Source organism: Leuresthes tenuis, unplaced genomic scaffold (genome assembly GCF_036924035.1).
Source record: "Leuresthes tenuis unplaced genomic scaffold, fLeuTen1.0.hap1 SCAF_5, whole genome shotgun sequence".
NCBI lineage: Eukaryota > Metazoa > Chordata > Actinopteri > Atheriniformes > Atherinopsidae > Leuresthes > Leuresthes tenuis.
Window position 1 is genome coordinate 1,629,892 of NW_027325359.1, and position 26,330 is coordinate 1,656,221.

Below are 26,330 nucleotides of genomic sequence, written 5' to 3' on the forward strand. Positions count from 1 at the left end.
CCTGAGCCTGAGGGACTGTGGAAAGGAACGACTCCCTTTAACAGGAAGAAACCTCTGGCAGAACCAGAACCAGGAAGAAACCTCTGGCAGAACCAGAACCAGGAAGAAACCTCTGGCAGAACCAGACTCAGGAAGAAACCTCTGGCAGAACCAGAACCAGGAGGAAACCTCTGGCAGAACCAGAACCAGAACCAGGAAGAAACCTCTGGCAGAACCAGACTCAGGAAGAAACCTCTGGCAGAACCAGAACCAGGAGGAAACCTCTGGCAGAACCAGACTCAGGAAGAAACCTCTGGCAGAACCAGAACCAGACTTAGGAAGAAACCTCTGGCAGAACCAGAACCAAGAAGAAACCTCTGGCAGAACCAGAACCAGGAAGAAACCTCTGGCAGAACCAGACTCAGGAAGAAACCTCTGGCAGAACCAGAACCAGACTTAGGAAGAAACCTCTGGCAGAACCAGAACCAGGAAGAAACCTCTGGCAGAACCAGAACCCGGAGGAAACCTCTGGCAGAACCAGAACCAGGAAGAAACCTCTGGAAGAACCAGAACCAGGAAGAAACCTCTGGCAGAACCAGAACCAGGAAGGGTGTCCATCCGCCTCGACCAGCTGGGGTTTGATAAGACAGAAAAGAGGGAAAAGAGGGGGGAAAAACACCATAACACCATTCAAAGGATACCTGTTGGAACAGGGAAACACAAGTTAATAACCACAATAATGTCACATGGACATAAAATCATTTGATTTTACCAAGGCTGCCCAGTGTTGTGGAGGTTAGTCTGAATGTTCTCCCCAAGCATGAATGGGTCCAGCTCCCTCTGTCCAAAAACATGCACGTTAAGTTAATTGGTGACTCAGATTTGACCCTGGGAGTGCGTGTGAGTGTGCATTGTTGTTTGTCTCTGTGTGGCCCAGTGATCGACTGGCAACCTGTCCAGGGGGCGCCTTGCCACCAGCCAATGGAATGGGCATTGGGATAGGTTCAGTGACCCTGAATTGGATTAAGTATAGAAAATGGATGGATGGTAAATCAATTCCTCCTCCAATTAAAAAGAACTACTGCATGTTGTCAAGTTATTATGATGTTAAGCTTATCTTAACTTGTTGGTTGTACCACTGAATACAAGTACATTTATGTGAAAAAGCCAAAAAAGATTGAGGCAAAAGAGCATAGCTATGCTGTCTGGCACTTCACTGCCGATGAGGACTGAGAGCTGCTCGATAGGACAAACTCTTTGTGTTGCAGAGAGAGCAAAAAACAGGAAATTGGAATTTAAAATGAATGCAAAGTTGCAAGTGAACAAAACTTTTTAATGAACCAGAGACAAGAAGATGACAGTACAACTTAACAGAAAGCAAAAGTTTAGGTTGTAATAGTTTGGACCTTGAGAAATGAATGGGTGCTTGGTTTAGTTTGGCAAAAAAAGAAAAAGGAAAACAATTTTTAGCCATTTTGCTTGATTTTCACCTTTTCTGAGTGATAACAAAACTAACTAACACTTGTTTTCATTTGATTGTTTTCACACCTCAACAAAAGCAAACCTAATAGAGGAATCCAATCAGAAGAAATCCAGTAAAAAAGTAGTTCCAAATGTGGGCCAAGAAAAATGGAAGAATGCGGTGCCAAAGTTATACCCAAACTCCTTCCTGTTTACAAAGTGGGGCGACCGACTGTCAGTAGAGGAACAGAGAGAGGCCCAAGGCCTTTTTAAGATTTACGGATACAATGCCTTCCTGAGTAACCAGATTCCACTGGACAGGAAGCTTCCAGACACGAGAGACCCCAGGTAACTTTAGATGAAGATAGTAAACGACAACGATTTAACTTGTTCAAGCATTACGGATCATCTCACATCCTTCAGGTGTCTGAGGAAGAATTACCCCAAAGATCTGCCCAACATCAGTGTCGTGCTGATCTACATAAACGAAGCTCTTTCTGTGATTAAGAGGGCAATACGCAGCATCATCACCAACACCCCAAAGCACCTGCTGAAGGAGATCATTCTGGTGGATGATTATAGCACTTACAGTAAGTAAAACTATGACCTCATAATGTAGCATAATGATGTTTAGAATGAAGTGAGAATTGTCCTTCACCCACCGGCTTTACCCATAAGAGTTTATACATGTAATTCATTATATATTGTACTTTATTTTCCAGATGATCTCGGAGAAGGTTTACAAGACTATATAGATCAGATTCACAAAGACAGGCCAGGGCTCATAAAAAAAGTGCGGCATAAGCAGCAAATGGGATTATCCCAGTCCCGGATCTCAGGTTGGGAGCGCGCCACAGCTGATGTCGTGGCCATTTTAGATGCTCACATTGAAGCCACACAGGGATGGTAAGTACAAAGCAGTCTGTTACCTATTACTTGTACTCCTGATGAGAAGTGCTTCATCTCTCCTTCTTCTTGAGCCTAATAAACCATTTCATTTATCACGTCCCTGCAGGGCAGAGCCTTTGCTCGCCAGGATCAAAGCTGACAGGACTGTATTGGTTTCTCCCGTGTTTGACAAGATCCATTTTGATGACCTACAAGTGGAGAAATATATCCCATTTTCTCATGGCTTTGACTGGGCTTTGTGGTGCATGTATGAGTCCTTTAGCCCAAACTGGTTAAAGATGGAGGATGAATCGCAGCCTGGGAAGTATGTAACATAAAAGTAAAAAAATCTAAAAAATGACCAGATCATCTACATCATATCCTCACAAAAGTTTGTTGTAGCTCATTATACACATCCCAATTCCAGAAAAGTTCTCTAAAATTCTCTAAAAATGCTACCTAAATCTTTTAACCTTTATTTAACAGACACAAGTAGAAAGAAAATGATTTTCAGTGTTTCTCTGACCAATTTCCTCATATTCAGAAAATGTAGAAAAATATAATTTGATACCAGCAACACACTCAGAAAAAGAGGCAAAAAGATTTTTTTTAAAGTTTTATAGGAAATACAAGACACACTGTTCTGGAAGATTGCATAAATCAGTTGTTGACAGGTGAGGGTGTCAGGATTAGGTATAAAAAACGATCTAACACCAAATAAATGCAATCCTTCCATACAAGGATGAGTTGTGGCTCCACCAGAGAGTTTCAGAAAGATTCAGGAAGTCTGGGGAAGCCTCAGTATGTAAAGACCAAGGGCAGAAACCACTGTTGCTTGAAAGTGAGTCCTTAGGTGGCACTTCATGTGAAATCGTCATGCCTGGGTTTGGGAGTACCTTTGGAAATTATTTTCATTCAACACAGTCCGCTACTGCATCCAGAAATATGTACTTCTGCCTATTAATTAAAGGTTCAAATGTGTTAAATTACAGACTTATGGTGTTGTTCCATTTTAGAAAACTTTCTGAAAATAGTTTGTATAATGAAGAAAAATTAATTATTTCAAACTCTGTTTCAATTGATTGCTCTTTTAAAAAATGCTTATATCTTTGTTTCTATAGCAGTCTGTTTTTTAAGTTTTTATTTAAACATGTCCTGCCATTTTCTACTCTTTTTTCAGTAAAACTTAAAATACTATGTTTTTCACAATATTACAGATAATATAAGTGGGTAAGTACATAAAAATTGTGCAACATAATGTGAGCAGTGCAAATGGTAGCGCAACGTTAGTGACTGCAATGTCTGTTTCGCACAGGAGTCCCTCTGTTATGGGAATCTTTGCAGCAGACAGAGGTTTCCTTGGAGAAATTGGTGGGCTTGATGGTGGAATGACAGTTTATGGAGGAGAAAATGTTGAACTTGGGATTCGTGTGAGTAGCTGCAAATGTTAATAGCGGTTAAATTTGAGATAAAAGCATAATTCTTGATGATCTGTGTCATTACTGCTCAGGCGTGGCTGTGTGGAGGCAGTGTAGAGGTTGTACCTTGCTCCAGGATAGCTCACATTGAGAGGGCGCATAAACCATATGCACCAGATCTCCTACCTTTCATGAAGAGAAATGCACTGAGGGTTGCAGAAATTTGGTTAGATGAATACAAGAAAAATGTATTTGTTGCTTGGGACATTCCTCTAAAGGTTGGTACTATATATTCTTAGATCATAATTCTAGTATATGTAAAGAACAACATTTTATTTTATAGAGCAGCTAAGTTAAATGTGTCCTGGTTAATACTGCATCATCACGGTTGTCTATTAGTATTAATGTAAAACCGTACAGAGTTAACTGGAACTGAAACTTGTTGTGTTACACCCCAGTTTGATGGCACTGCCAAAATTTAGTTTGAAGTTGAAGTATTGCATTCCATGTCACATTAGTATCTCTATGTGATACTAATGTGACCTGACAATATGACAATAATCCAGTGGAAAAAAACTGTTGCCTGCCATAGAAGTTCTTACTGCACGACACCAAACAATAAGCCACTAATCTGATGTGAACCAAATGCTCTTTGTATCTTTAACACTTTCTGTTTTCAGCTAAATGGGGCTTAAGAAATATATTTTGGCATTTCCTTTTTACTCCTGCATAACATCTCAACATGTCACAGTAAGAAAAGTCAGGCTGAAATAATTCAATGAGTGTATTCAGTTGCTTCTATAATTTTTTCTGATTTTGAGCACAGACTCAGAGAAGGTAGATGAAGTCCCAGACTCAAAAGTGAAGTCAGTGGAGAAGTTACTTTAAATCTGCATTGTTTCAAGGGATAAACACTGGAATATATTGTCGCTAAAACAAGGCTGATGTGTGCAGAAGTCTGTAAGAGAGCAACCATTTTTCTTACTTCAATCATTCCATGTAAGAAAAATTGTTGCTGATTCCAACCTTGTGGTTTTTTTTTTCAGAAAATATGATTTATTAACTTATAATTCACACGAGTAACAGTAAAAGCCATCATTAGATTTAGAATGTATTTTATGAGTTTTAGTGTTTAAATGAGTGCAGGTTTTGCCAAAGTTTTGGCCTGTTCGTGCACCCTCTGACGTGAAGTTATATACACAGGACCATGGGATAGACATTGGTGATGTGTCCGAGAGGAAAAAACTCAAAGAAAAGCTGGGATGCAAGCCTTTCAAGTGGTACCTGGACAATGTCTATACAAGTCTGGAGACATGGGATAACATCTTGGGTTATGGTGTGGTAAGGCTAATTTTCAGTTACTACTTTGCTAACAATGTCAGTCAGTGGGTCTACATGATGAGATTAACTCGATTATAGCTATAGTTGGGTTATGCTCCTTATCTGAATCTAATCACTGGCACAAAGCATGTCGTACCCCGGTAAGATAGGTGGCGCTATAACCATTTCAGCTATCGCTAATAGAGCCACTTCCGGTTGGCGTCTTCACCACCAACAACAAAACTAAGGCATTTGAGAAAGATGAAGCTACGTTCCTCTATATCTGTGATGAGCTGGTTATCACAAATGTGATGCACAACAGCGCATTCTCCATCGCGTTGTTTATTTCTTTCTGACGGCGGCGACAACAACAGTAATATCGTCTCCTTCGACTTCCGGTTGACGATCGCGGGAAGAAATCTCGAGCATGCGCAGAACGCTCGATCCGATCCACTGTCGTCTGCAGGCACCTTAAGTGGGCAATCGCATTGAGTTATCTCAGGGTCTTAATTCTATCGCAAGTAACCCGATCCGATTTAATTTCTTGTCGGATTAAGCTTGTTACATGAGCTGAATAACTAAATTTATTGTAATTTAGCCATTAATCCGATCCGATTGCCCACATGTAACCGCACTGAGTGAGTCTGGAATAATTACACAGTGTGTGAAATCTGTGTTGGTGTCACTTTTAACGCCCTGAAAATGTCAGCATGTGTAAACTCTGACTGAACATTAATTGTCACATGGTGTAGCAAACAATGCGTGATCACATGATTAAATGCAGTGCAAATAAAGAACTCTAACCTCACAGCTGCGAAACACCTTTTTCAAGAGGCACTGTGTGGACCAAGGAGGCCGTCCAGGAAACATCCCCGAGTTATACGAGTGCCATTTCCAACAACCACAGGTGATGTGAAAAATAATAATAATTAAAGAAAAAATAAAGGGAATTTGAATGATGAATACTAAATCATAACATCCTTTTTTCATCAGCACTGCTATTACACCACAGACAGTGAAATCATCATTGGGGGGCTCAAATCTCACAAATATAATGGTAACAGTTGCCTGGTGGATCCAGGCTCTGGAGGCATTCCTACGCTGCAGGAGTGTAAAATGGCCAAGCTAAATCAATTACACATGCACTGGGACTTCAAACAAGTAAGTCTTTAGCTGGTCAGAGAAGTGGTGACGAATGCTTAAATTCTACACAAGGTACCACCTCAAGATGTGTCTGTCAAACCTTTGCAGGGCCAAGCGATCAGAAATAAAGCAACAAACCGATGTCTTGAGGTCGCCCAGGGAGAAACATCTTCCTATCAGCTCATCATTCAGCATTGCACTGGGCAGAGCTGGAGTATTGAGCATCTTATCACAAGCTTCTAGTTCAGTTCATTCATGCACACATATATATGCAACTCCACTGGAATAAGATCCCCCCTTTGGATCATATCACCATCCAATTTATAAAGACCATCTAATAGTTCTTCAGGAGTATTGTGACTTAATTGTGACTTTTACTACCATTAAAGTTTTTTTTTAATTCCACTGTCTTGCTGTGCAACATTTTGGAACATGATGTTCATGTAGCAAATGTGCATAATTATTCTGTGATTCAAGTTCCTCTGGATCTATTATCTCTTTCTGAATGACTAACAGCCACACTTTACATAAACCAAAAACATTCCCACGCCGATACAAGCATGCAGGTCCACTGGCATAAGATTCTTTTTGATTCGCTTCATCATCTTTCTAAAGAAGTAGTGTGACAATGTGAAGTAAAAGTACCAAAAATTAGTAAATGAGTAAAGCTGAACCACTACTTTTATCCCACTGAATGATCTTATGAAAATGACTTGATTATTTTAATGTGGCGAGCGTGAGGTGGGGGAGGAAAGAATGCCACAATAGTTTATGATTTAACCTAAGAAAAAGGAATCAAAAGCCAACAGCAACATTGTATACTTCAAACATTTAGTCAAATAAAAGTATATAAGAGCTTTAAAGGGACTTAGAAAGATTAAAATCAACATTTGGTTGAGCTGTTTAGAATCACCTTACAGTCAGCTGTCAAATAATTGTAGTGGATTAGAACGTCCAACATTTCCCTCTGAGAGAGAGTGGAGTGGATATGAGGAAGACATATGGATGTCTATTCATGCCTCAGAGTCATCCATTAAAACCTGATGCTCAGAGAAAGAGCTACAGCTGTTTGTGTTACATTCACTGATTTAAAGAGCTTACACTGTGTTATTTGTGTCACAGTTCCACCTAAAATAGTAATAATTTGAATATCAGGCTAAGCTCGTTACACAGGTACACAGGTGTGTCTGATGGTCGCGGTCGGGAGGAGGCATAGTGTGGGTGTGGGTGTAGAGCACCACATCGACCACGCCTCAACGTCAGGCTGTTAATTGCAGGTATTGTACCAATGGGCACGGCTGCTTTTTGGAACAACACTTTTGCACACACGGATGCATGGAAACACCACATCCCTCTCAGTCTGTTACAACTCAATGTCTCATATGTTTTGTTTGCCTATGTGCTTGATCCTGTCAGTCTAGTGAGTTATCTGCATGGAAGAGAGAGTTTCTCCTTTTTTTCGCTCAGCTCGGCATCAGTCAGTAAATCACCATCATGAGACCAGTGTCGTGCAAGCGGCCGTTCCTCATTGTGGGATGTATTACGCTCATTTTATACACGGGCATAATTCTGAGGAATGGATTTGAGCAAAGAGTTGGAACGGATTCATCTCGTCAGGTCAGGAGTTTTTCTGACCTGGAGGAAAGCATCAGTAATCTCCGTGAGTTGAGTCGTTTTTTTTATTTTTTATTTTCCCCATCGGTTTTAGAGGCTACAACAAATGATGAGTTTGCAAATGGAAATTAAGTTTAAGAAAGGAAGGATAAAATGCCAGATCAGATCAATTTTTATCAGATTCATGTTGAAGATTAAGTAATCAAGGTAGAATATTTGTGTAGAAAAGTGGCACTTGGGCCCCTTGATGGGGTTTCATAGAATTAGATGAATGGTGTCTCATGGAAAGTTTGCAGTGTATTAATGAGAGGTGGGGCAGAAGTAAAAGTGACTGAATTACGTTTGTTTAAATTTTAAATGTTCCCTACTTACCATTTTCTGTCAATGTTATCCTTTTCTTTTTAATTACCTCAAGGAAAAAGTTCTATCTAAGAGCTATTACATATGACTGTAAATATTAGTTATATGTTTCTTTGTGTGTACTGTCATAGTTTTGTTTCCAACTCGTGCTGTTTTCTTGTTGTATTTCCCCGATCTCTCACATTTCTAAAGAGAAAGTCCTCAGAGCTTTTGAGCAGAAGCAGGATGCTATGCAGAGAATACTTGAAGAGGACAGAGAGAGACAGAATAAAGTGGCAGCGGTCCTTCAGCAGGCAATCCAAGGGAAGCCAGTGGTGAAAGAGCAGCCAGCTGCAAAGATACAGCCCCAAAAGGAAAAGTCCAGCAAACTGTTCCCTAAATCTTATCTATTTAAGAGCTGGGGCGGGAATCTGTCTGAGGAAGACCAAAGAGAGGCACAGAGTCTGTATGAGAAGTATGGATACAACGTTTTTCTCAGTGATCGCCTTCCTCTAGATCGTGCTCTTCCAGAGACAAGGCCTCCAGGGTATATCTTTTTTTCTTGGTCATTCCACCTCATGCCCCATATTAAGGATAAAGAAATTCTTAAACCTCTTAAGCTCCTGATAATTCAGTGAATGCATCCACCTTTCTGTTTACATAGTTTGTATGAGCAATACTTTTTCATACAATAGACAGCAAACTTAATTATGTTTCTGTTTCTGTATTTAGCAGACGCTTTTATCCAAAGCGACTTACAAATGACAATAATTAAATCTCTTTGTCCTTCTGAAAAGGTGTTTAAAAAAGACTTATCCAAAAGATCTGCCGAGTCTTGGAGTGGTGCTGATCTACCTGAATGAAGCCTTGTCTATCATCAAAAGAGCCCTGCGCAGCATCATTGACCGCACCCCTAAAAACGTGTTGAAGGAGATCATTCTGGTGGACGACAACAGCTCAAATGGTGGGTTTCTTACAGAAGAATTGTGAAAGCACGTGTGAAGCAACAGGCCATTGTTTTTTATTGGCAGGTTACTATGAGGCAAGGCAGGCTGTTGGAGCACACGTTTGCCTGTTTGAAGTCCTCTGGCACTAATTTTTCTCACTGTAGACTTTCTTCGGACTTCTGGCAGTTAAAACAAAGTGATGCAGTCACAATGAAATAGCTTTTTAAAGAAGATTTTACAGTCATGTAAAAAAATGCAGAACATACTCTTACAATTCTTATGTTTTTTTATGTTTATGTGTACGCATTTAGCAGACGCTTTAATCCAAAGCGACTTACAGGTAGGCAGATAGGGTAAGGGGGTCTTACCTAAGGACCCCTACTGGAGAAAGTACCTTTCATGCAGGGGATTTGAACCCAGATCTCCTACATAAAAGGTGGTAATCATACCACTACACTATCCAGCCAACTATTTTTAGTTAGTAAAAATCATCTGGTCCTTACCAGGTCATTAAGTAACGACAACAGATGAACAACAGATGCTATCTCACTATTTATTTTACAGAGACTTAGCCAAAAACCCCACGATTCAGCAGCTTGTAGAACCGCCTTTAGCAGCAGGAACTTGCACTCTCTCACATTGTTGTGGAGGCCTTTTGGCCCACTTTTCTTTACAATGTTGCTTCAGTTCATTGAAGCGTGACGGCATTCATTTATGCACAGCTCAGGTCTGGACTTTGACTGGACCATTGTAATACCTTGATTCATTTCCTGGGTTTTTTCTGCCATTCTGTTGTAGACTGTCTGCAGCGTTTGAGATCATACCTCTGGTTCATGATCTCATTTCAGCTGGGCTTTAACTGTCAGATGGTGTCACATTTGATAGAATACTTTGGCACAGAGAGGAGTTCATGGCTCCGTGACAAGGTGCACAGCTTTTGTGGCTGTAAATGCGCACATTTGAACGCTCCAAACCAGCAGGCTGCCAAACTACCGAAGCTGTCGGCTGCTTTTGTAGAAGTTCTCACAATTTTGCATTTGATTGGATTACCGAATTGCTACTTACTCTCTTAATTCCTGTGGAAGTTGAACAGGTAGGCTTAGTTTTACACATAATACATCTGCATTTTGGCTTAAGTTTTGTCTGTGGTTTTATTTTTTTAATGGATATAAATTACATTTCATAAACTATTCTATTGTAGTCCTCTAAAGCACATACCGTAGAAATGATTGTACTTCCTTAGAATTTCTTCTTGACCCACCTATGTTGATATTAGACTTTGACAAATTAAATTTGAAACAAGTGTCAGCTGTACAGCGCAAATAAAGGATAAAGGATACAGGTTATATTTATTATCTCTGTAGAACTATTTGTTTTACAGCTAGCAGTGCTCACACAAGCAAAAACCCAAACTGTCCCTTTAAGACTTCTGAATGAAATGTCTTTCTGTTGTTAGGACATGATATGTCTGCTTTAGAATATTTTGCATTGCCATCTTTATTTTTCCATTTCAGAGGATCTAAAGGGGGACCTTGATGTGTATGTGAAGTCCCTCGAGCAGCAATACCCAAATCTCCGTATTCTAAGAGTGAGGCACACCGAGCAACAAGGTCTTTCTTATGCCAGAGCATCTGGGTGGAGGGCTGCTACCGCTGATGTGGTGGCTATCCTGGATGCACACATCGAAGTCCATGAGATGTGGTAGGAATGTGGCAAGAACATTGTTATTTTACCTAATATTGTTCCAGTCATGCTAACTTTTATTCCTAAATAGGCTTCAGTCAGGTTTTTTTTCAATTAAATATTGTATTTAAGTTCCTTTAAAAGCTTTTCATCAGAACTACATCTACAAAGTTCTAAAGTTACACTTTGGGAAGCATTCTTACTTCTTAGAAATACAAAATAGTTTGTAGTTTTAAGGCTTGAATTGGTTTCAGGATAATTACGCTGAAAGGAATGATCTCTCTGTGGAAGCGCCCTGTTTCACAGATTATTATAAATGCTCAGTAAACCACTGTCTGATCCAAGAACAACAACAGTCTGATCCAATGGCCACAGAAAAGCCTGTTGCAGTAAACACCCTGCACACCAGCACAGTGTCTGTGGTGTTAATGACGGGGCCGTTAAAACCTTTCAGTCACAGCCTCATTTCTAAAGCAGCATCAGAAAGTGCATGAGCAGCAAAAATAAATAAATAAATGAGTTACACCTCCACATTACTGTTGAACATTTATAGTCTGATTCTTCCTTCATCTTTTAAGTGCCATAGGCATTTTAATGGGGGTTAAATATAGCGAATATGAAGACAAGCACAACAAATATTTAAGCAATGAAAGCAAGTTTGGTATGCTCTGCCGTTGTGGGAATAACTCCGGTTCTGTCACTGATCTTAATGATATGATGCCACCTGCTCTTTTGTTTAAACTTAATTTGCATGTGAATCACTCTGAATATATTGAATAGTTGTAAAGGAAAAAATTGAAGATTTAGAATAAGGTTTATTACATTACATATGTGTGCGGTGTGGTTGTCAGTGTGAGTTTATGTATGTATTTATTTTATTATGTAAAGCACTTTGCGCTGCTTTTGTATAAAAACTGCTGTATAAATAAAGTTTGATTTGATTTGATTGATGAGTAAACCAAACCTCTCCTCTACTCTCCTACTGCAGGGCGGAACCCTTACTGACACAGATCAAAGCTGACCGAACTGTGGTGGTTTCTCCTGTGTTTGACAGGGTTAATTTTGATGATCTCAAGGTTATCGAATACTCACCAGCAGCACATGCCTTCGACTGGGCTTTGTGGTGCATGTATGAGGGGTTTTCACCCGAGTACCACAAACTTAACGACAACTCGTTGCCTGGGAAGTAAGTCAAAGTGAAACTAGTCAGGCTTGTTTTCATTTATAAAGCCTTCAAAAAGTTTTCAGACTCATCTTGAAATAAATTAACCAAATTTTTTCAAATTGTTTTACACACAATACTAAACAATAACAAAGGAAAAGCGGTTCATTTGTTGGTTTTTTTTGCTTTAATTTGTTAAAACTAAAAGACGGAAGGAAACCATTTAAAGGGGAAGTTGTTTTTTTTAATCCTGGACCTTATTTCTGGCATAAAATACATTTATCTACTCACTATAGTTCAGTTTTAGAATAGTTTGGTGAAGTAGCAAACTCTGTGTGAAGGTAGCCGACCGTCACAGAGCATAGATTAAATAAGCTGTGCTGCAGCAGCGCGCGGCAATGATGTTATCCCAGTAGACGAGAAAGCCCCCATAACCCCCCCGATAGCCCCCAATAACAACAACACAGCAGCTATGAGCTAACAGAGCTATAGTACACGTTCATTCATTCATTTGTCTTAAAGTATTGGTGAAATAAAGGCAGATAATGCCTTATTTAGAGGCTGCATCATCCCTGCCCCATTAACTCCGTTATATGGATCTCTAGAAATCTAAATAGTGTCCAAAGGACGCCGATTTTCACCAAACTGTTATCGTGAGTAGATAAACTTATTTCATGTCAGAAATAAGGTCCTGGTTTAAAAAGAAAAATAACTTCCCCTTTAAGTATTAAGACCCTTATTTTCTTACTTGGTTGCAGGAACTTTATTAAGAATTACTGCCAAACCGTTCAATCATCATTTCGTCAGAGTATTTTTGTTGCTTGGCAACATCTTAGCTGATAATGTCACGCACAGCATCGGCAGGTAACACAGATGAAACCTCTCTGTCTTTGTCTGCCCCCTATAGCTTAAAGGCCTGGAAGAGAAGTATTTCCCGCAGTTATGTCTCAGTGAAATTGATAATATTGAATATCTGATATTCCTGCGTTGTCCTGATCAGGAATCCAAGGGGTCCATTTTCACCCATTTCCTATGATGATACATGAAAGAGATGGTTTGAACTTCTTCATTCACTCTGTTTATTCCTTCTCTGCACCCTAAATGTCTTCTCTTCAACTCGTTCAGATTTGGGGTCTAACTCCAGGCAATACTCTGATTTTAGAAAGTTTGCAACTCCAACATGCAATCGACTTTGTGAAGAAGCGCCAAAATTACCAAACCCACCCATCCATTTCCTATACCCGCTTAATTCAATTCACAATCGAGGAGGGGGCTGGACCCTGTCCCAGCTGCCATTGGGGGAGAGGACATGCAAGCACACATGGAAAAATCTAGCAAAAATCAATGTTTTTACTGAAAAAAGCTCAGTAGAAAATCTGAAAAAAGATACAAAGACACAATATGTCCAAAACTGCTTCAGTAAGCGGTCTCTAGTGCATTCTGGATCATCACTGTAAATAAGTAAATGTATACATGTAAATAGAACATTTCTGCCTTTTCATGCTTAATTACCAAATGATTCAAAGACTTATTTTTTACATTGTGGTGACTTCTATAATGATTGATTGAATGCATCACGAGTCTGAAACATAACACACTTAATAATTAAAGCTGTGAACTGTACAGCTCTCAAACAAGCAGAACCTTAGAGCCTTAATTATGTCTTTTATATTCATGATAATATAAATATACTCTACAAAACAATCTTCAGCAGCAGTAACAGTTGTCTTCCTTCACCCCAGGAGTCCATCTGTCATGGGGATCTTTGTAGCTGATAGGAAGTTTCTTGGAGAAATCGGTGTCCTTGATGAAGGAATGAAAGTGTACGGTGGAGAAAATGTGGAGCTGGGAATTCGTGTGAGTACATACCAAGTCAAATCCAAATCCAACACTTTATTACATGGTGTCTCGCCAAATTGGAGCAAGAGTCGTTTTGGTTTCAGCAAAATTACCCCAACACTTTGTCTAATTATTAGAGTATTAAAGTGTCTCTGGAGAATTTGGCTACATTTTTATCTTTGGCTCCCCCTACAGTTATGTTATTACAGTTTTATATGTAAGACCACTGGCATAAAACAAAAAAAAAACCTGTTTTTGACCTGACTCTGACCCCTGTACATGCACAAGAATTTGTTGTCATGGTGGCTGACAAAGACACCCTCAGATGCTACCAAAAATTATTTCAAGTGACAATATAGAGCAATATTACAGGCTCTAACAAGAAAAAGATTGCACATTTTTATGTACTATGATAGATGTGATGAATAGACACTCAAAAAGACCAAGCAAACAAAATTTAAAAAAAAGGAATGTTCTAGTTTATCGGTAATAAACTTTTTTAATTTTTTGAAGGATTTGAATGTGGTCATGTTTATTGTAATATGTGTAGATCACAGTGCCTCATATTTCAAGATAACTAACAACCTTTGTCTTTGTCATAGAATTGGCAAAACCTGCCCAAACAATTTGACAGGAGAATAATATATTAACAAACTAGTCCAAAACAAAACCGAGGTGGTTAAAGGGGAAGTTCCTTTTTTTTTTTTTTTTCAAACCTGGACCTTATTTCTGGCATAAATAAGTTCATCTACTCACCAACAGTTTGGTGAAAGTCGGCGTCCTTCGGAAGATATTTAGATGACTTTAGATCCGAGTATATATATAATGGGATAGAACAGGGCATAGACAATACAGCCTCTACGGATAAGACCTTATCTGTTATTATTTCACCAATAGTTTAAGACGAATCAATGAATGAACACGTGCTATAGCTCCATTAGCTCATAGCTGCTGTTGTTATTGGCAGCTATCAGGGGGCTTTTAGGGGGCTTTCTACACAGTTGTTTACTACTGGCATGACTTCCGTCGCTGCAGCAATTGAGGTTTCATCTGTGGGGCAGGGACAGTAAATAAGTGCATAACTCCCCTTTCAGTTTCTGATGAATAACTTAACATCAATGAAAATACTGCTTTTGTAATGTTGTGTATTTCCCAGTTAATCTAAACATGTTTGATTAGTTTTATTATAGGAATCAACCAAAGCTTCAATATCCTCTGATTGTGCTTAAAATACCTAAAAAGTAAAGTATGTGGGGGAAAAAATGATGCAAATAAGAGCTGAAAGACTTTATATATTGACATGCAGGATAACCTAGATTTTAGCTTTGGACCTTTTTGCAAATAAACTGTAAAATGTTAACATATAATAATAATAATATGGTGCATTTTTGTTTGTGTAGGTGTGGACATGTGGAGGTAGTGTTGAAGTAGTTCCATGCTCCAAGATTGCCCACATTGAGAGAGCCCACAAGCCCTACCTGCCGGACTTAAGCCCTGCCATGAAGAGAAATGCCCTGAGGGTCGCAGAAGTATGGATGGATGAATACAAACACAATATCAACTTGGCATGGAACTTGCCATTTGAGGTACTTAAAATGAAGTTGAGAAGTACACAATCAGCAGTTAATGCTTCTGCACAGCAGAAAGCTTCACGAGTTCAGATTTAGAGTTAATTATTCTTGTTTGTAATTGTTTCTTAGACTTGAAATCAGTGGTAAACTGTCTCTGGTCTCGATATATCAAACAAATCAGGCCGTATTCTTTGTCTGTTGTTCAGAATCATGGAATTGACATCGGGGATGTCTCTGAGAGGAAGAAACTCAGAGAAAAGTTGAAATGTAAACCTTTCAAATGGTACCTGGAAAACGTGTATCCTAAATTGGATCCCTGGGATAACCTGCTCGCCTATGGAGGAGTGAGTTGACTTTTCTTTGACTTTTCTATTTTTGCAGGATAAATGCTTTGCCACATGAGTATTTGTGTTTTCATGACACACCTGTATGTTGGGTTTTTTTCCTGACTGACAGATGAAGAATCTTGATACTGATATGTGCTTAGACCAAGGTCCAGTACCGGGTCATTCACCAATCGCCTACAATTGCCACTACTATGGACCTCAAGTAAGTGAAGCAGCTAGTGGTTGTTGAGACTGATGAATGTCGTCTGTCTAATCTCTCTTATGTTTTTCTCTTTATTCAAGTTTGTATATTACCGTGCAACTGGTGAAATGTACATTGGAGGCATGAAGTCCCACAAGTACAATGACAACCGTTGTTTAACTGACACTGGTGAAAAAGGAAAAAAGCCTGGCCTGTACAACTGCAAAGAGGCAATGCAGAAAGGAATGGGAATATTCTGGGATTTCACTCAGGTAATGCATTATTAGCTAATGTTAAAACACAAATAAAGATCTATAAATGTAAGAAATCAATGGATGAAATAGTTCCGTGTCTCACTGTTTGGATATGCCCATAACTTAAGATATTGATGTAATTGTTGACACTCTTAAACTCTTCCAGGGTAAAGAACTGAAGAACAGACAGACAAAGAGATGCCTGGAAATTGAAAAGGTTGTACTTCTCATAAGAGAATGCACAGGCCAAAGATGGGAAATCCAAAACATAATCAAAGCCTTTTAAGCTCTGAGTGTTTGACTGTCAAGAAGCGTACTTCTCTGCTCATGGCACAGCGGATTAAAATAAATCCGATTTATTTTGTAATTCTACCAAGTGGATGTTGAGGCTATGAGAGATTTTGTTTATTTCTTATTATTGTGCTTTTTTAAATGTACTGTTATTCAAAAGGAAAGATTAACTACAAGTTGCTAAAACCGTAAATAATATTAAGATGTATTTTTGCATATGACAGTTTACAACAGAATAATTATCCTGCCTTGCCTTAGTTCTGCTTGTTTTGAAATGATTTACTTTGTTGTGATACTTGCAGGGTGTTGCCAGATAATTAAGTCCTTAGTTGTGAGAAGTTCCTGTTTATCTTGTGCATTGGCAAATTACGCCATCCCGCCTGCAGCTTAAACAGCATTAAAAGGCAAGATTTTTCTGGTCTTCAGTCTTTCCACCCAGCAATCCCTCAAAATATTCTGTTCCAACTTGCACAAAAGCAAATGCACATGGATTTAGTTGATTTTACTGTTTGAATAAGTTTTTCTTACGCTGGGTTTTAGTCATAGCTGTGGTGCCCATAGAATTAAAAATCTGATGAATTTTTTCATGCCTTATTATATGTGATGAGTAAATGGTGAATAAATAAACTCAGGGTGTCTTCTCCGTCTCGCCCGGTGTCAGCTGGGATGGGCTCCTGGCTCTAACCCCCCCAACCCTGAGCAGAATGAAGCAGGTATAGAAAATGGATGAATAGATGGAAATATGAGAACTTTTATTAGGGCCAATGGATTGAGAAAGTTAATGACGAAATATCACTTGACCATCTTGTACATCTCATGAAATTACTGAATTATTTTCTGGGTTTTTGGTGTTTTCTTCTAGTATGTTCTTTGATGTCAAGAAAAAAAACTATTTATGACTTTGTTCATGGTTCTACAGGCAGTATGGGCTCAAACAGGGTTAATATAGGCTAGACTTGGTTTAACCCATTTCTTATTTTGAATACTTCTATGAAGGCATTAGTTACTTAAGCAAAGGTCTAATTTTGAAATGTTTTCAAGTTTTGAACACCTGATTGAAATAATTTTGTAAACAAAAATAATTTACAAAAGTTGCTGATGTGTAATAGCTTTTTTACAGTAAAATAAGAAAGAAAACAGTAGTAAAAGGCCAGCTCAGCATAAACGTCACTGTAAAACTATGTAAAATATCAGAATATAAGGAGGGACAACTCATTACTGACGTTAAGTTTAGATCATATTTTTGGTTTTGCTAAAACAAAAGCAGCATCTTCTGGTAAAATTATCCCACACTGTAAATAATGATACAACATAAAGCAAGGGAAATAAAGCAATTAACTCTATATTTTCAACAGCTAAAGCGATCAAAGAATAAGAGGAAGTATGATGATGTGTAATGTCTACTGGTGTGTTGTACTAAGCTAAATGTTAAGGCTGCGTATCTCTGTAAATAGAGCAAGGGTTACAGACCACTTTTTGAAAAACAGCATTTTGTATGTCAGTTGTTGATTTTGTTAGGCAATACAGCCTCTTCCTATCATACCTTTTTAACAAGGGAAAGAATACAACAAAAGCAGGTGGATGGTGCCACCTATGTGTGTCTATGACACACTTCAGGAACAGAGGAGCTGATCCTTCCCCATCTAACTAATTCAGCTCAGGGTCATAAAGTCGTTTTAAAGAAGAAAAAAAAACAGTTATCTTTTGCCACCTCACTTTACACCAGTTTGTGTAAAATGCAAGAACCCAATTACACTTTCACATCTATATGTTTTGTGAACAATAAATATGAACAAAACACGTGGTTTCTCTTTTGTCCTCATTGTAAAAGAAACGTTATATCACACAATCTATAAATCTAAATCAAACATAATACATCATAGGGCTCAGTTTGTTAATAAAGTAGCTGAAGGGGATTTTCATTAAGTTGACCTCAGGCACCATTTCAGACAAAATCTCACCAGAGTTTCGAAAACTGGCTGCGTTATGGCCCCGCGTCAAACGTTGAATTTGACCAGAAATTTAATCAGGGATCTTCCATGTAATCCCTGACGCCACCTCATTCAGGTTGAGTATCTATTTATTAACATAATCAGACTCCAGCATGACTTGAGCGGATATTTTCAGCGAACAGCCATTTGAAGGACGCACACACCGGAAAGAGCCGAAGTTTTACGGAGGCTCACGAATACTCTGGTTTCCCAGCAGCCATACTCTGGTTTCCCAGCAACCATACTCTGGTTTCCCAGCAACCAGAGTGTTTGACACAAAAGTGTGCACCGTGGAGTCCGTTTCAAAGCGAGACGCTACCTGTGGGACAAAATGCCTAATGTTGAGTTGATCTCAGACCGCATCGCCAGAGAAAGTCTGGAGAAGCGTCGCAGCGGAGAGGCTGAAAGGAAAGAGAGGATTTTTAACGAGAAAGTGAGAACAATTGGGGTGAGTATTTAAACTTCTGCCGTTTAAGTTGAGCAGAGGCACGGAGGTCTGTGTCGCTCGCAATGAATTACACCACGATAGCGCTTTGTTGACACCAAATACACTGTCTGTTTCAAAGGTTGACAAGGAAGCCTTAGACCTGCAGGTGAAAGAGAAGGAAAGACGGGAAGAAGCCGAAAAAGAAGAACAAAACGCCTATGGTGAGTTCCCGTCACCCGAGGCAAGTTTCAGAGAAAGAAAATAGTAAACAAAAGAGATTAGTCGAATTATGTCCCATAACTTGTCTTCATTCAGAAAAAGATCCAAATTTAACATCCATACGGTACATTACTGTTAATTTGCAATATTGAATGCTTTCACAAATGAAGTGCAAATGATGTGTGTTGCATGTGTTTTCTATACAGATACTGATGTGCTCCATCGTAGCAAAGTAGCCTGCATTCTCCATAACAGGCAGATTAAGGAGAAGCGTGAGACTGTAAAGGCCATAGTGACCTACAGGCATCAGTACCAGCAGCCTTGCAGCCAGCAGGCATTTGACCTGAACGACCCAGGCCGCAGAAAAACAGACCAAGCCGATGCTCAGATGATGCTCCCGGGCCTGGTGGGCGAGGACCCAGAGAGCAGAAGTAGACGGCAGAGACAGGGGGAGCAGCTCAGAGAGTGGCTCTTCCAGCAGCAGACGGAGCAGGCAGCAGAAAGGCACCAACAAAACTTGGAAGGTAGGGGTTTTATTTTGTACAATATTGAGCAAAGACGCTTAATTCACTCATACAGAACACAAGCTCAAATCTCCATTCTCTCTACTGGACCTCAGAGGAGCGCTATGACCAAAGCAGAGTAGAAATGGACCAGAAAGCTGCAGAACTTCACAGCCTTGAGATGGAGAGGAGAAAGGCAGCTGCCATCGCAACTAAAAACTACAATCTGGCCAAGGTACGTCATTCTAACAATACTGTCAGATGAAGGTGGTTTATCTGGCTTTGACTGCTTGGATATGGAATATAACCTTAAATTAAGACTCTTTAAAGACAACTAGGGATTATAAAACCTTTTGAAACACACCTTGAGGTACATTTAGCTGCATGTGCATCCATAACAACACCACATTTCAACATTTAAAGGTATTTTCATTGAGCTGCAGTTCAGAGAATACACTTTCACTCATGTTCTCTCTTGATCTGCGTCAGATCGAGGAGAAGCGGTGTCAGGAGGGGGAACATAATGACAAGGACAACTACCCGGAAGGACAGCCAGGCCTATGTCTCAGCAGTGATAGGAGAGCCCCTCCTGAGAGTCTGCAGCAGCTCATTCAGTTCCAGAAAAACCAAATAGAGGAGAGGAAGGTAAAATAAGTTCCATTAAAAACACATGGTTTAAAAGACATTCCTGATTTGTTTGACTGTGTGCATCTCTAGAGGGTTGAGTTAGAGAAAAAGCAAGAGGAGGAGCTCCACGACCGCATCCGCATGGACTCAGCTCACAGGGCTCTGCTGTTGGAGAGGCAGCAGGAAAGGCTGAACAAGCAGCTGAGGAGACACATGGACAGCACCAACGTCCAGCTGGCCCAAACACACAAACAGCGGTCAGTATCATTTAGAACACACAAACTGTTGCGCTGAAGTCTGCTCACGCTCTATATGGTCTCACTCTGGTTTTGAACGTGTGCTATTTTAAGGAAACCAGACATTGAAAGAGGACATATCGATGAGTGCTTCTTCTCCCAGTTCAACACCTGCAGCAGATGATGGATGACACCCTGCAGTGAGAAGTGATGAATGCTTACAGTCACGCTGCATTAAAGAAACGATTAATAAATCAGTCTATTAAAATCGGTTTTTCATTTTGTCTGCCAACCTTAACACATCCGCATGATGCTGACAGTTGTTTATATAGTCTAAGGCAGTCTTGTATGCTTTCTTTTTGTAGGTACTACTACTTCTTGTTCTTCTTTAGAGTTTACATACTGATTTGCCTGCATGCCAGACATGAGGTGTGCCACTTTGACTTGTAAAAAGTACATCCAAGTAAACTCTGTTTTGATCCCCAAGAAAAGCATTTGAGAGGCCACAGGGTTACACATCCATATTAAAAAGCTAGCTGGAACATCCAAGCAAACCACAAACACACCACAGGGACAAATAAATCAGCATTTTGCACCTCAAACACGCTAAAAATATAAGCAACTTGAATCATAAAGTGCAAATACTTAACTGGACACGATTAGTCTTTGGCTTTTTCTATGTGTAGTTCACATAAATTATGTCATGTTGTGGGACACAAATGATTCACAGTGACTGTTTATACAAAAAACTCTGCTCCACACTCTCCACACCTGCTCAGTAGTTTTGGACCAGTATTCGTCTTTCAGCTTTCTGTTTCTCACACCTGTGCCGCCAAAGCATGAGGAAATGACACAATAAAGATTATCCCACAATAACAGCCCTCGTGACCCACCTATTAAACAAAAGCAAACTTTTAGAAGCTACTTTCATAAAAAAAACATGCCTTAAAGTTAATTCTACAGCTTAGCTGCATTTAGTATGCAGGAATATGAAAAATCAAGCAAACCTTCCCTGCAGGCTGACCACACTGTCTGTGAACACGAGAAAGCAGGAGAAGAAAACAAAGAGCTTGATGAGTAAATCAGGAGATCCCAGAATGCAGCAGGGGTTCAGCTTCTGTGGGTCAGCTGACAGATATGTGAGAGCGAAAAACAAGTGCGCTTCAGGGTGAGAATGAAATGCTAGTTTCTTTCTAAAAGTCATTTTCAGAGACAAATTTATTCCATCTTCTCTGCCACAGAGCCAAAGCTTCTTGCTGTTGCTTTGGAGACAAAGAACTGTACCTGAAAGACAAGACAGGGAGAGGTGGGAGTGTAACATGGCCAAATGCATGTGGGCACAATCTGTGCATCGCATCTCAACTGAGCCTCACCTGATAGAGTTTAGAGCCAGCTGTTTAAGGGAGCTTATATGGGATTTAATGCCTCCGAAGCCCACAAAAGCTTCATAGAAGTCGTAAGAGAGGCCAGAAATACCAAACATAGCAGGATCATCAGAGCTGATGACCACTGGGTGATTTTCTGACATCAGCACAGCTGCAGGATGGTTTCGCAAATCTTTTACCAGCTTCAACACCTGAATGAGGAAATACCTGAGGTTAGATGAGTTTACAAGATTCATAGCCCAACTGGCGACTGGCAGATGCATAGTTTACAGGAGGATAGGGTACCTGGTTGGAGATGGGACACACTTCCACTGCCACGCCTCTCTTCCTGGACAGTTCTTTAGCCACTGGATGGCGAAGCAGTGCAAATCCATGGCCGATACGTGATGTGTTCAAGAGCAGAGCATCCAACAAGTTCTGATCCACCTCAGTGCCCTCAAGATCTGCCAAAGGCAGAGACAAACAAAATGCTTTCTTTGAGTTCTTGGTTGATGTATATTTGTGCTCGATTGGTTTAAAGACCAAGGTGAAGATGCAATCATTTTAGTTCAGCAACAGTTTGAATCACATAACATATTGACGTTAAGACTATAACTTTGATAGATGGAAATTTCATCCTTATTAAGAAGAAGAGAAGATTATAAAATGGGCATTCAGATGAAATGTGGAGTGGTATGATGAAGTTATTCTACAATCCAATGAGCTCACCCGTCTCTCCAGCATGGAAAAAGAAAGGAAGCGTGATTCCTTTCTCTGCAGGCATTGACAGGGCATCTCTGAAATACCACAGGGGTCTTCCTCTATCCTCCCGGCCCACCTGCACACGCAGACAGACCGTTAGAAGCTCTATAAACAGACAGAAGCCACCTATGTTTGCTTTTTAATGAGCAGCAGTGTAATGAAAACACTAAAAGCTCTTCCCACTGTTACATCTGTTGTTGCCACCCTCAGGAACACTTTTCATCTCACCAGGTCAAAACCAGCCATGATATCAGGAAAGTCTTTCTGCAGCTTCATCGCCTCCTCCACAACCCCCGTCATCACCGACATATTAACTCCCCTGAAGTGATCATATAAACATCCTTTTAACACTCAAGTGTTGACACTTTGCATACTTGGTTAAATCTGTGTTGAAAACATTCAGAAAAGTCACCTGTGGACCGTGAGGATGATCCTCACGCCAAAGAAGTCTGGATGCCTGTCTGTGAACTGCCTGGCGACATCCTGGTAGGTCTTCAGAGCCCAGGCTTTGCCATGTGTGCTGCCGTCCAACTCATATACCTGAGCACCAAAGTAACTACTTAACATACAAGTGGATCCACAAACAGAACGTGTGCACGGTGGACAGTATTTTACCTCTGGGAGGAGAGCCCGCAGTTCCAGATACATGACGTTATCCATGTAGAACCGGGTCAGGCCTTGGTAGAAGTAGTCTTTGAAAACAGGAGCGTAAGTGACCAGTCCCCACACAGCTTTGAAGGTTTGCTCAAACCTATCCCAAACCACGTCCTGACTGGGATATACTGCCTCCGGATCCTGGTCAGTGAAGAGGGTCAGGTTGCGCATGATGCTGAGAGTAAGAGTGAAGACATACAGGTAGTAAGAAAGGAGCCATTTAGAGTGCATTTATTTCCCATAGTTGACACGATCCTGTGAACATTTCAGTTAAAAGTACTGCACGCATCAGTTTATTTAACATAAAATCAAACAACTCTGTTGGCTAAACAGACATTAACACAATAACAGAACATTTCAGATTCCAGCTCCCTGTATTACTTTGCCTCTGAGTCCTGAAAACAGCAGAATATCAGCCCTAAACTCACCTGTTGTCTAGATCAGTGGCGTTGATCATCTTGGCCCGGAGACTTTCGAGCAGGATCCAGGGAGAGCAAAGCGGCAGAGTTTTGGGCCACTGAGACGAGAAGATGAATCTGATGGACTGGTTGTCAGTATAGCACATGTAGCAGTGCGGCCGATACGTGACGTTCTTCACCACCCACTCCACATCGACCATGGCGAAGTCGTGGATGTGAAGAGCTCCACCTGAAACAGTGAAGCACACCTTTTCTCAACTGGTGGAAAAACTGGTCACAAAGGTTTTTGTCCCTTCAGAATCAAGTCTCGTCTTTTCTTTAAGACCAAAAAGAGACTTGTTGCTATCACTTTTACATCTGTGCTGGATTATGAAGACAGAATTTACATGCAAGCATCTATGCAATGTTTACATGCTTGTTTGTCTGTTAACATACAGTCTGCTATGGAGTGCTGAGTGTCAACATGAACCTCTCAGGAACAACTGCACTCATTCTATTGCATGCCCAGGTTGGATGGTCGGATTCGTCCTCCAGAAGGCTTAAACATGAGGAAATACTTGTGCATGCAAAGCAATTCCTGCTCCGCTTTCCCCCTCATCTCATGGCTTACATCTCTCAAAGGACTTATTCCTTTTAATTATCCTTAAAGTTACTGCTTTGGTTCATTAAACAAATGTAAAATTGTTCACAGTTTGGAGGCTGCAAATGTTATGGTAGACTACAACTGCCAGGTTTTTCTGATTTTTCAATCTTTTAATTTTGATATTAATGTTTGTCGTCGTCTCTGTAATTTACCCATGTGCATTGTTGTATGTAAATGATGCGTATACTGTTGTGTAATAGGTGTCGATACTCTAAAAACAAGATCTACATCATATATCATACATCAGCATTGCCAAACATTGAGAAAACCAGTTAAACAATCTGCACCCTTACAGGTGACCTTATTTAGTTAGTGGTTATATACCTTTAGGCATCTTCTGGAGCAGACTGAAGATGGGACTAGTCCTGATGAGGTTTCTGGCCCTGAAGAAATGCATAGCAGGAGGAAAGTCTGCTCTTGCCATCTCCTCCTGCTTCATTTTATACAGATGAGTGTCCAGCCGCTGCTCAGCATCAGTCAGCACCATCTGCCCACCTGTCTGCATGGAGGCCTCCAGCTGAATGAGAGCTTCTCTCTGCCTGGGGTCAGGGATGGACACTCCGCTTCCCAAACAGCACAGCAACAAACACACCATGGCCGCGTGGGGGCGCTGCAGCTGAGCAGCCATTGTCCGGGGAGGGCGCAGAGCTGGATGGGAAATAACATTAACCGGGGTTAAAAGGAGCTACATGTTTGCAGAACTGAAAACGTTTTTTCTGCTTGAGGTGAAGCTACAATAGAGCTTCAGCACACACATTTTGGGGAAGCGAGTTAAACTAAAAAAGCCAGAGGCTTTTTTTCCTCAGCAGTTGTTTGAACCTTCTTTACCAACCTCATATGGCGTATAGCAAAAACACAGGATCTAATGTATTCATGTCATGTGCAAAACTGGAGAAAAAATATAACGAAGGTGGAGCACTGCATTCAATTTAGAAGGGACATCTGGGTTTTAATAAGTCCACAGACACAAACAATCCAGAGCAATCTTACATTACCTTGTTGAAGTCGTAGCTGTGCACAGTAATACAGTAACAGAAGGCTGGTAAACAAAGCTCAGCTGCTCCACGACAGCTCGCGACACTTTGTAAAACACTTCAAAAACACAAGACCGCGCGAGAGCTTACTTGACAGATTTAGCCAGAAATATCCCTATTGTTTGGTCAAACAGCGTAGGTTATTACGGCGGTGTCACAAAAATAAAAACTCTAACGGTAACACAGCGTTAAGCCTACAGTAGGACATGGCAGCGTCTACTTGAACGATATCAGCAGGTTTTAAACCCACTGAGTTGTCTTCCAGGAACAACGCCACGCCCCCTTTGCTGTGATTGGCTGAAACTCACCATCAGTTACGCGTCAGTTGGCGCTTGTGTCGATATAAACAGTGTCTACAAGACAACAAGCAGGGATAAAATATATCACTTATTATTGTGTTTAGGCCTTGGAAGAGGCAAAAAATACCGTCTGTCACCGAGTAAATGATCGTCGATGTTCGTTTTTCCTTTGGACTTGACTTAGGACATTACATTTATCAATTGACAGTGAAAATTGATAAACAGATAAAAGTTTAATTCTGAAGACTTAAAATAATTTCAATGATTTAGGCATATCAACATGTTGCAGAACAAATATTTTCTTTTAAAAACAAGGGGGGGGGGGGGGGGGGGGGGAATTATCAGGGAAAACAGAGCTCTCCCTTTTATTCTTCCTGTGTTTAAAATGATCTTAAATGGCTACAGACTGGAGGTACTGGGAGTGAAAAACGTAAGCCTTCCTGTTTAGTTGTTTCATGAACTGTTATTTCACATTTTAGAATTTGGTTATGAAACAACCATCTCAATTAAGTTCAGTTAAAGTATCTTAATTACATACCTCATTTGCATATTCCTCTACTGCCAAGATTGTCCCTCTTTAAGCTTGAACAAAAGAATATATTACTTGTAAGCATACAAAGAGCCTCTAAGAAAGCCTGGGAGGAGCCGTGCTGCTTCACATCACAGCAATGACTCCAGCAGACATGAGAATGGTCAGAGAAGCACCATTCAATCT

At 40.3% G+C, this 26,330-nt stretch overlaps 4 protein-coding genes across 5 annotated transcripts; 3 read left to right on the forward strand and 1 right to left on the reverse strand.

Moving 5' to 3' along the window:
• The first annotated feature begins 725 nt into the window (after positions 1-725).
• Positions 726-6,452, forward strand: LOC140306507 (probable polypeptide N-acetylgalactosaminyltransferase 8). The gene is made up of 11 exons (XM_072385119.1): positions 726-774; positions 1,539-1,788; positions 1,864-2,030; positions 2,163-2,346; positions 2,456-2,653; positions 3,644-3,758; positions 3,839-4,024; positions 4,950-5,087; positions 5,878-5,973; positions 6,060-6,227; positions 6,318-6,452. The coding sequence occupies exons 1-11, from the start codon at positions 726-728 to the stop codon at positions 6,450-6,452; spliced, it is 1,686 nt and encodes a 561-aa protein (XP_072241220.1).
• A 1,209-nt stretch (positions 6,453-7,661) lies between these two features.
• LOC140306806 (probable polypeptide N-acetylgalactosaminyltransferase 8) lies at positions 7,662-16,574 on the forward strand. Its single transcript, XM_072385397.1, has 11 exons — positions 7,662-7,869; positions 8,376-8,709; positions 8,960-9,126; positions 10,624-10,810; positions 11,781-11,978; positions 13,697-13,811; positions 15,194-15,379; positions 15,571-15,708; positions 15,821-15,913; positions 15,994-16,164; positions 16,313-16,574. Exons 1-11 carry the CDS (start codon positions 7,704-7,706, stop codon positions 16,430-16,432), a joined length of 1,875 nt encoding a protein of 624 aa, XP_072241498.1. The 5' UTR covers positions 7,662-7,703; the 3' UTR covers positions 16,433-16,574.
• Positions 16,575-18,722: 2,148 nt separating this feature from the next.
• ribc2 (RIB43A domain with coiled-coils 2) lies at positions 18,723-20,639 on the forward strand. Its single transcript, XM_072385400.1, has 7 exons — positions 18,723-18,876; positions 18,995-19,076; positions 19,281-19,598; positions 19,694-19,812; positions 20,067-20,222; positions 20,295-20,461; positions 20,555-20,639. Exons 1-7 carry the CDS (start codon positions 18,760-18,762, stop codon positions 20,622-20,624), a joined length of 1,029 nt encoding a protein of 342 aa, XP_072241501.1. The 5' UTR covers positions 18,723-18,759; the 3' UTR covers positions 20,625-20,639.
• Positions 19,592-25,525, reverse strand: ada2a (adenosine deaminase 2a). Of its 2 annotated transcripts, none has more exons than XM_072385398.1 (10): positions 25,278-25,525; positions 24,607-24,930; positions 23,649-23,868; positions 23,182-23,395; positions 22,979-23,106; positions 22,795-22,885; positions 22,534-22,642; positions 22,111-22,268; positions 21,814-22,016; positions 19,592-21,724 (listed from the first exon to the last, which is right to left on the reverse strand). In XM_072385398.1, the coding sequence occupies exons 2-10, from the start codon at positions 24,908-24,910 to the stop codon at positions 21,634-21,636; spliced, it is 1,518 nt and encodes a 505-aa protein (XP_072241499.1). In that variant the 5' UTR covers positions 24,911-24,930; positions 25,278-25,525; the 3' UTR covers positions 19,592-21,633. The 2 variants fall into 2 exon arrangements, with proteins under 2 accessions (XP_072241499.1, XP_072241500.1); XM_072385399.1 differs by lacking the exon at positions 25,278-25,525 and adding an exon at positions 25,115-25,188.
• Between the last annotated feature and the right edge of the window lie 805 nt (positions 25,526-26,330).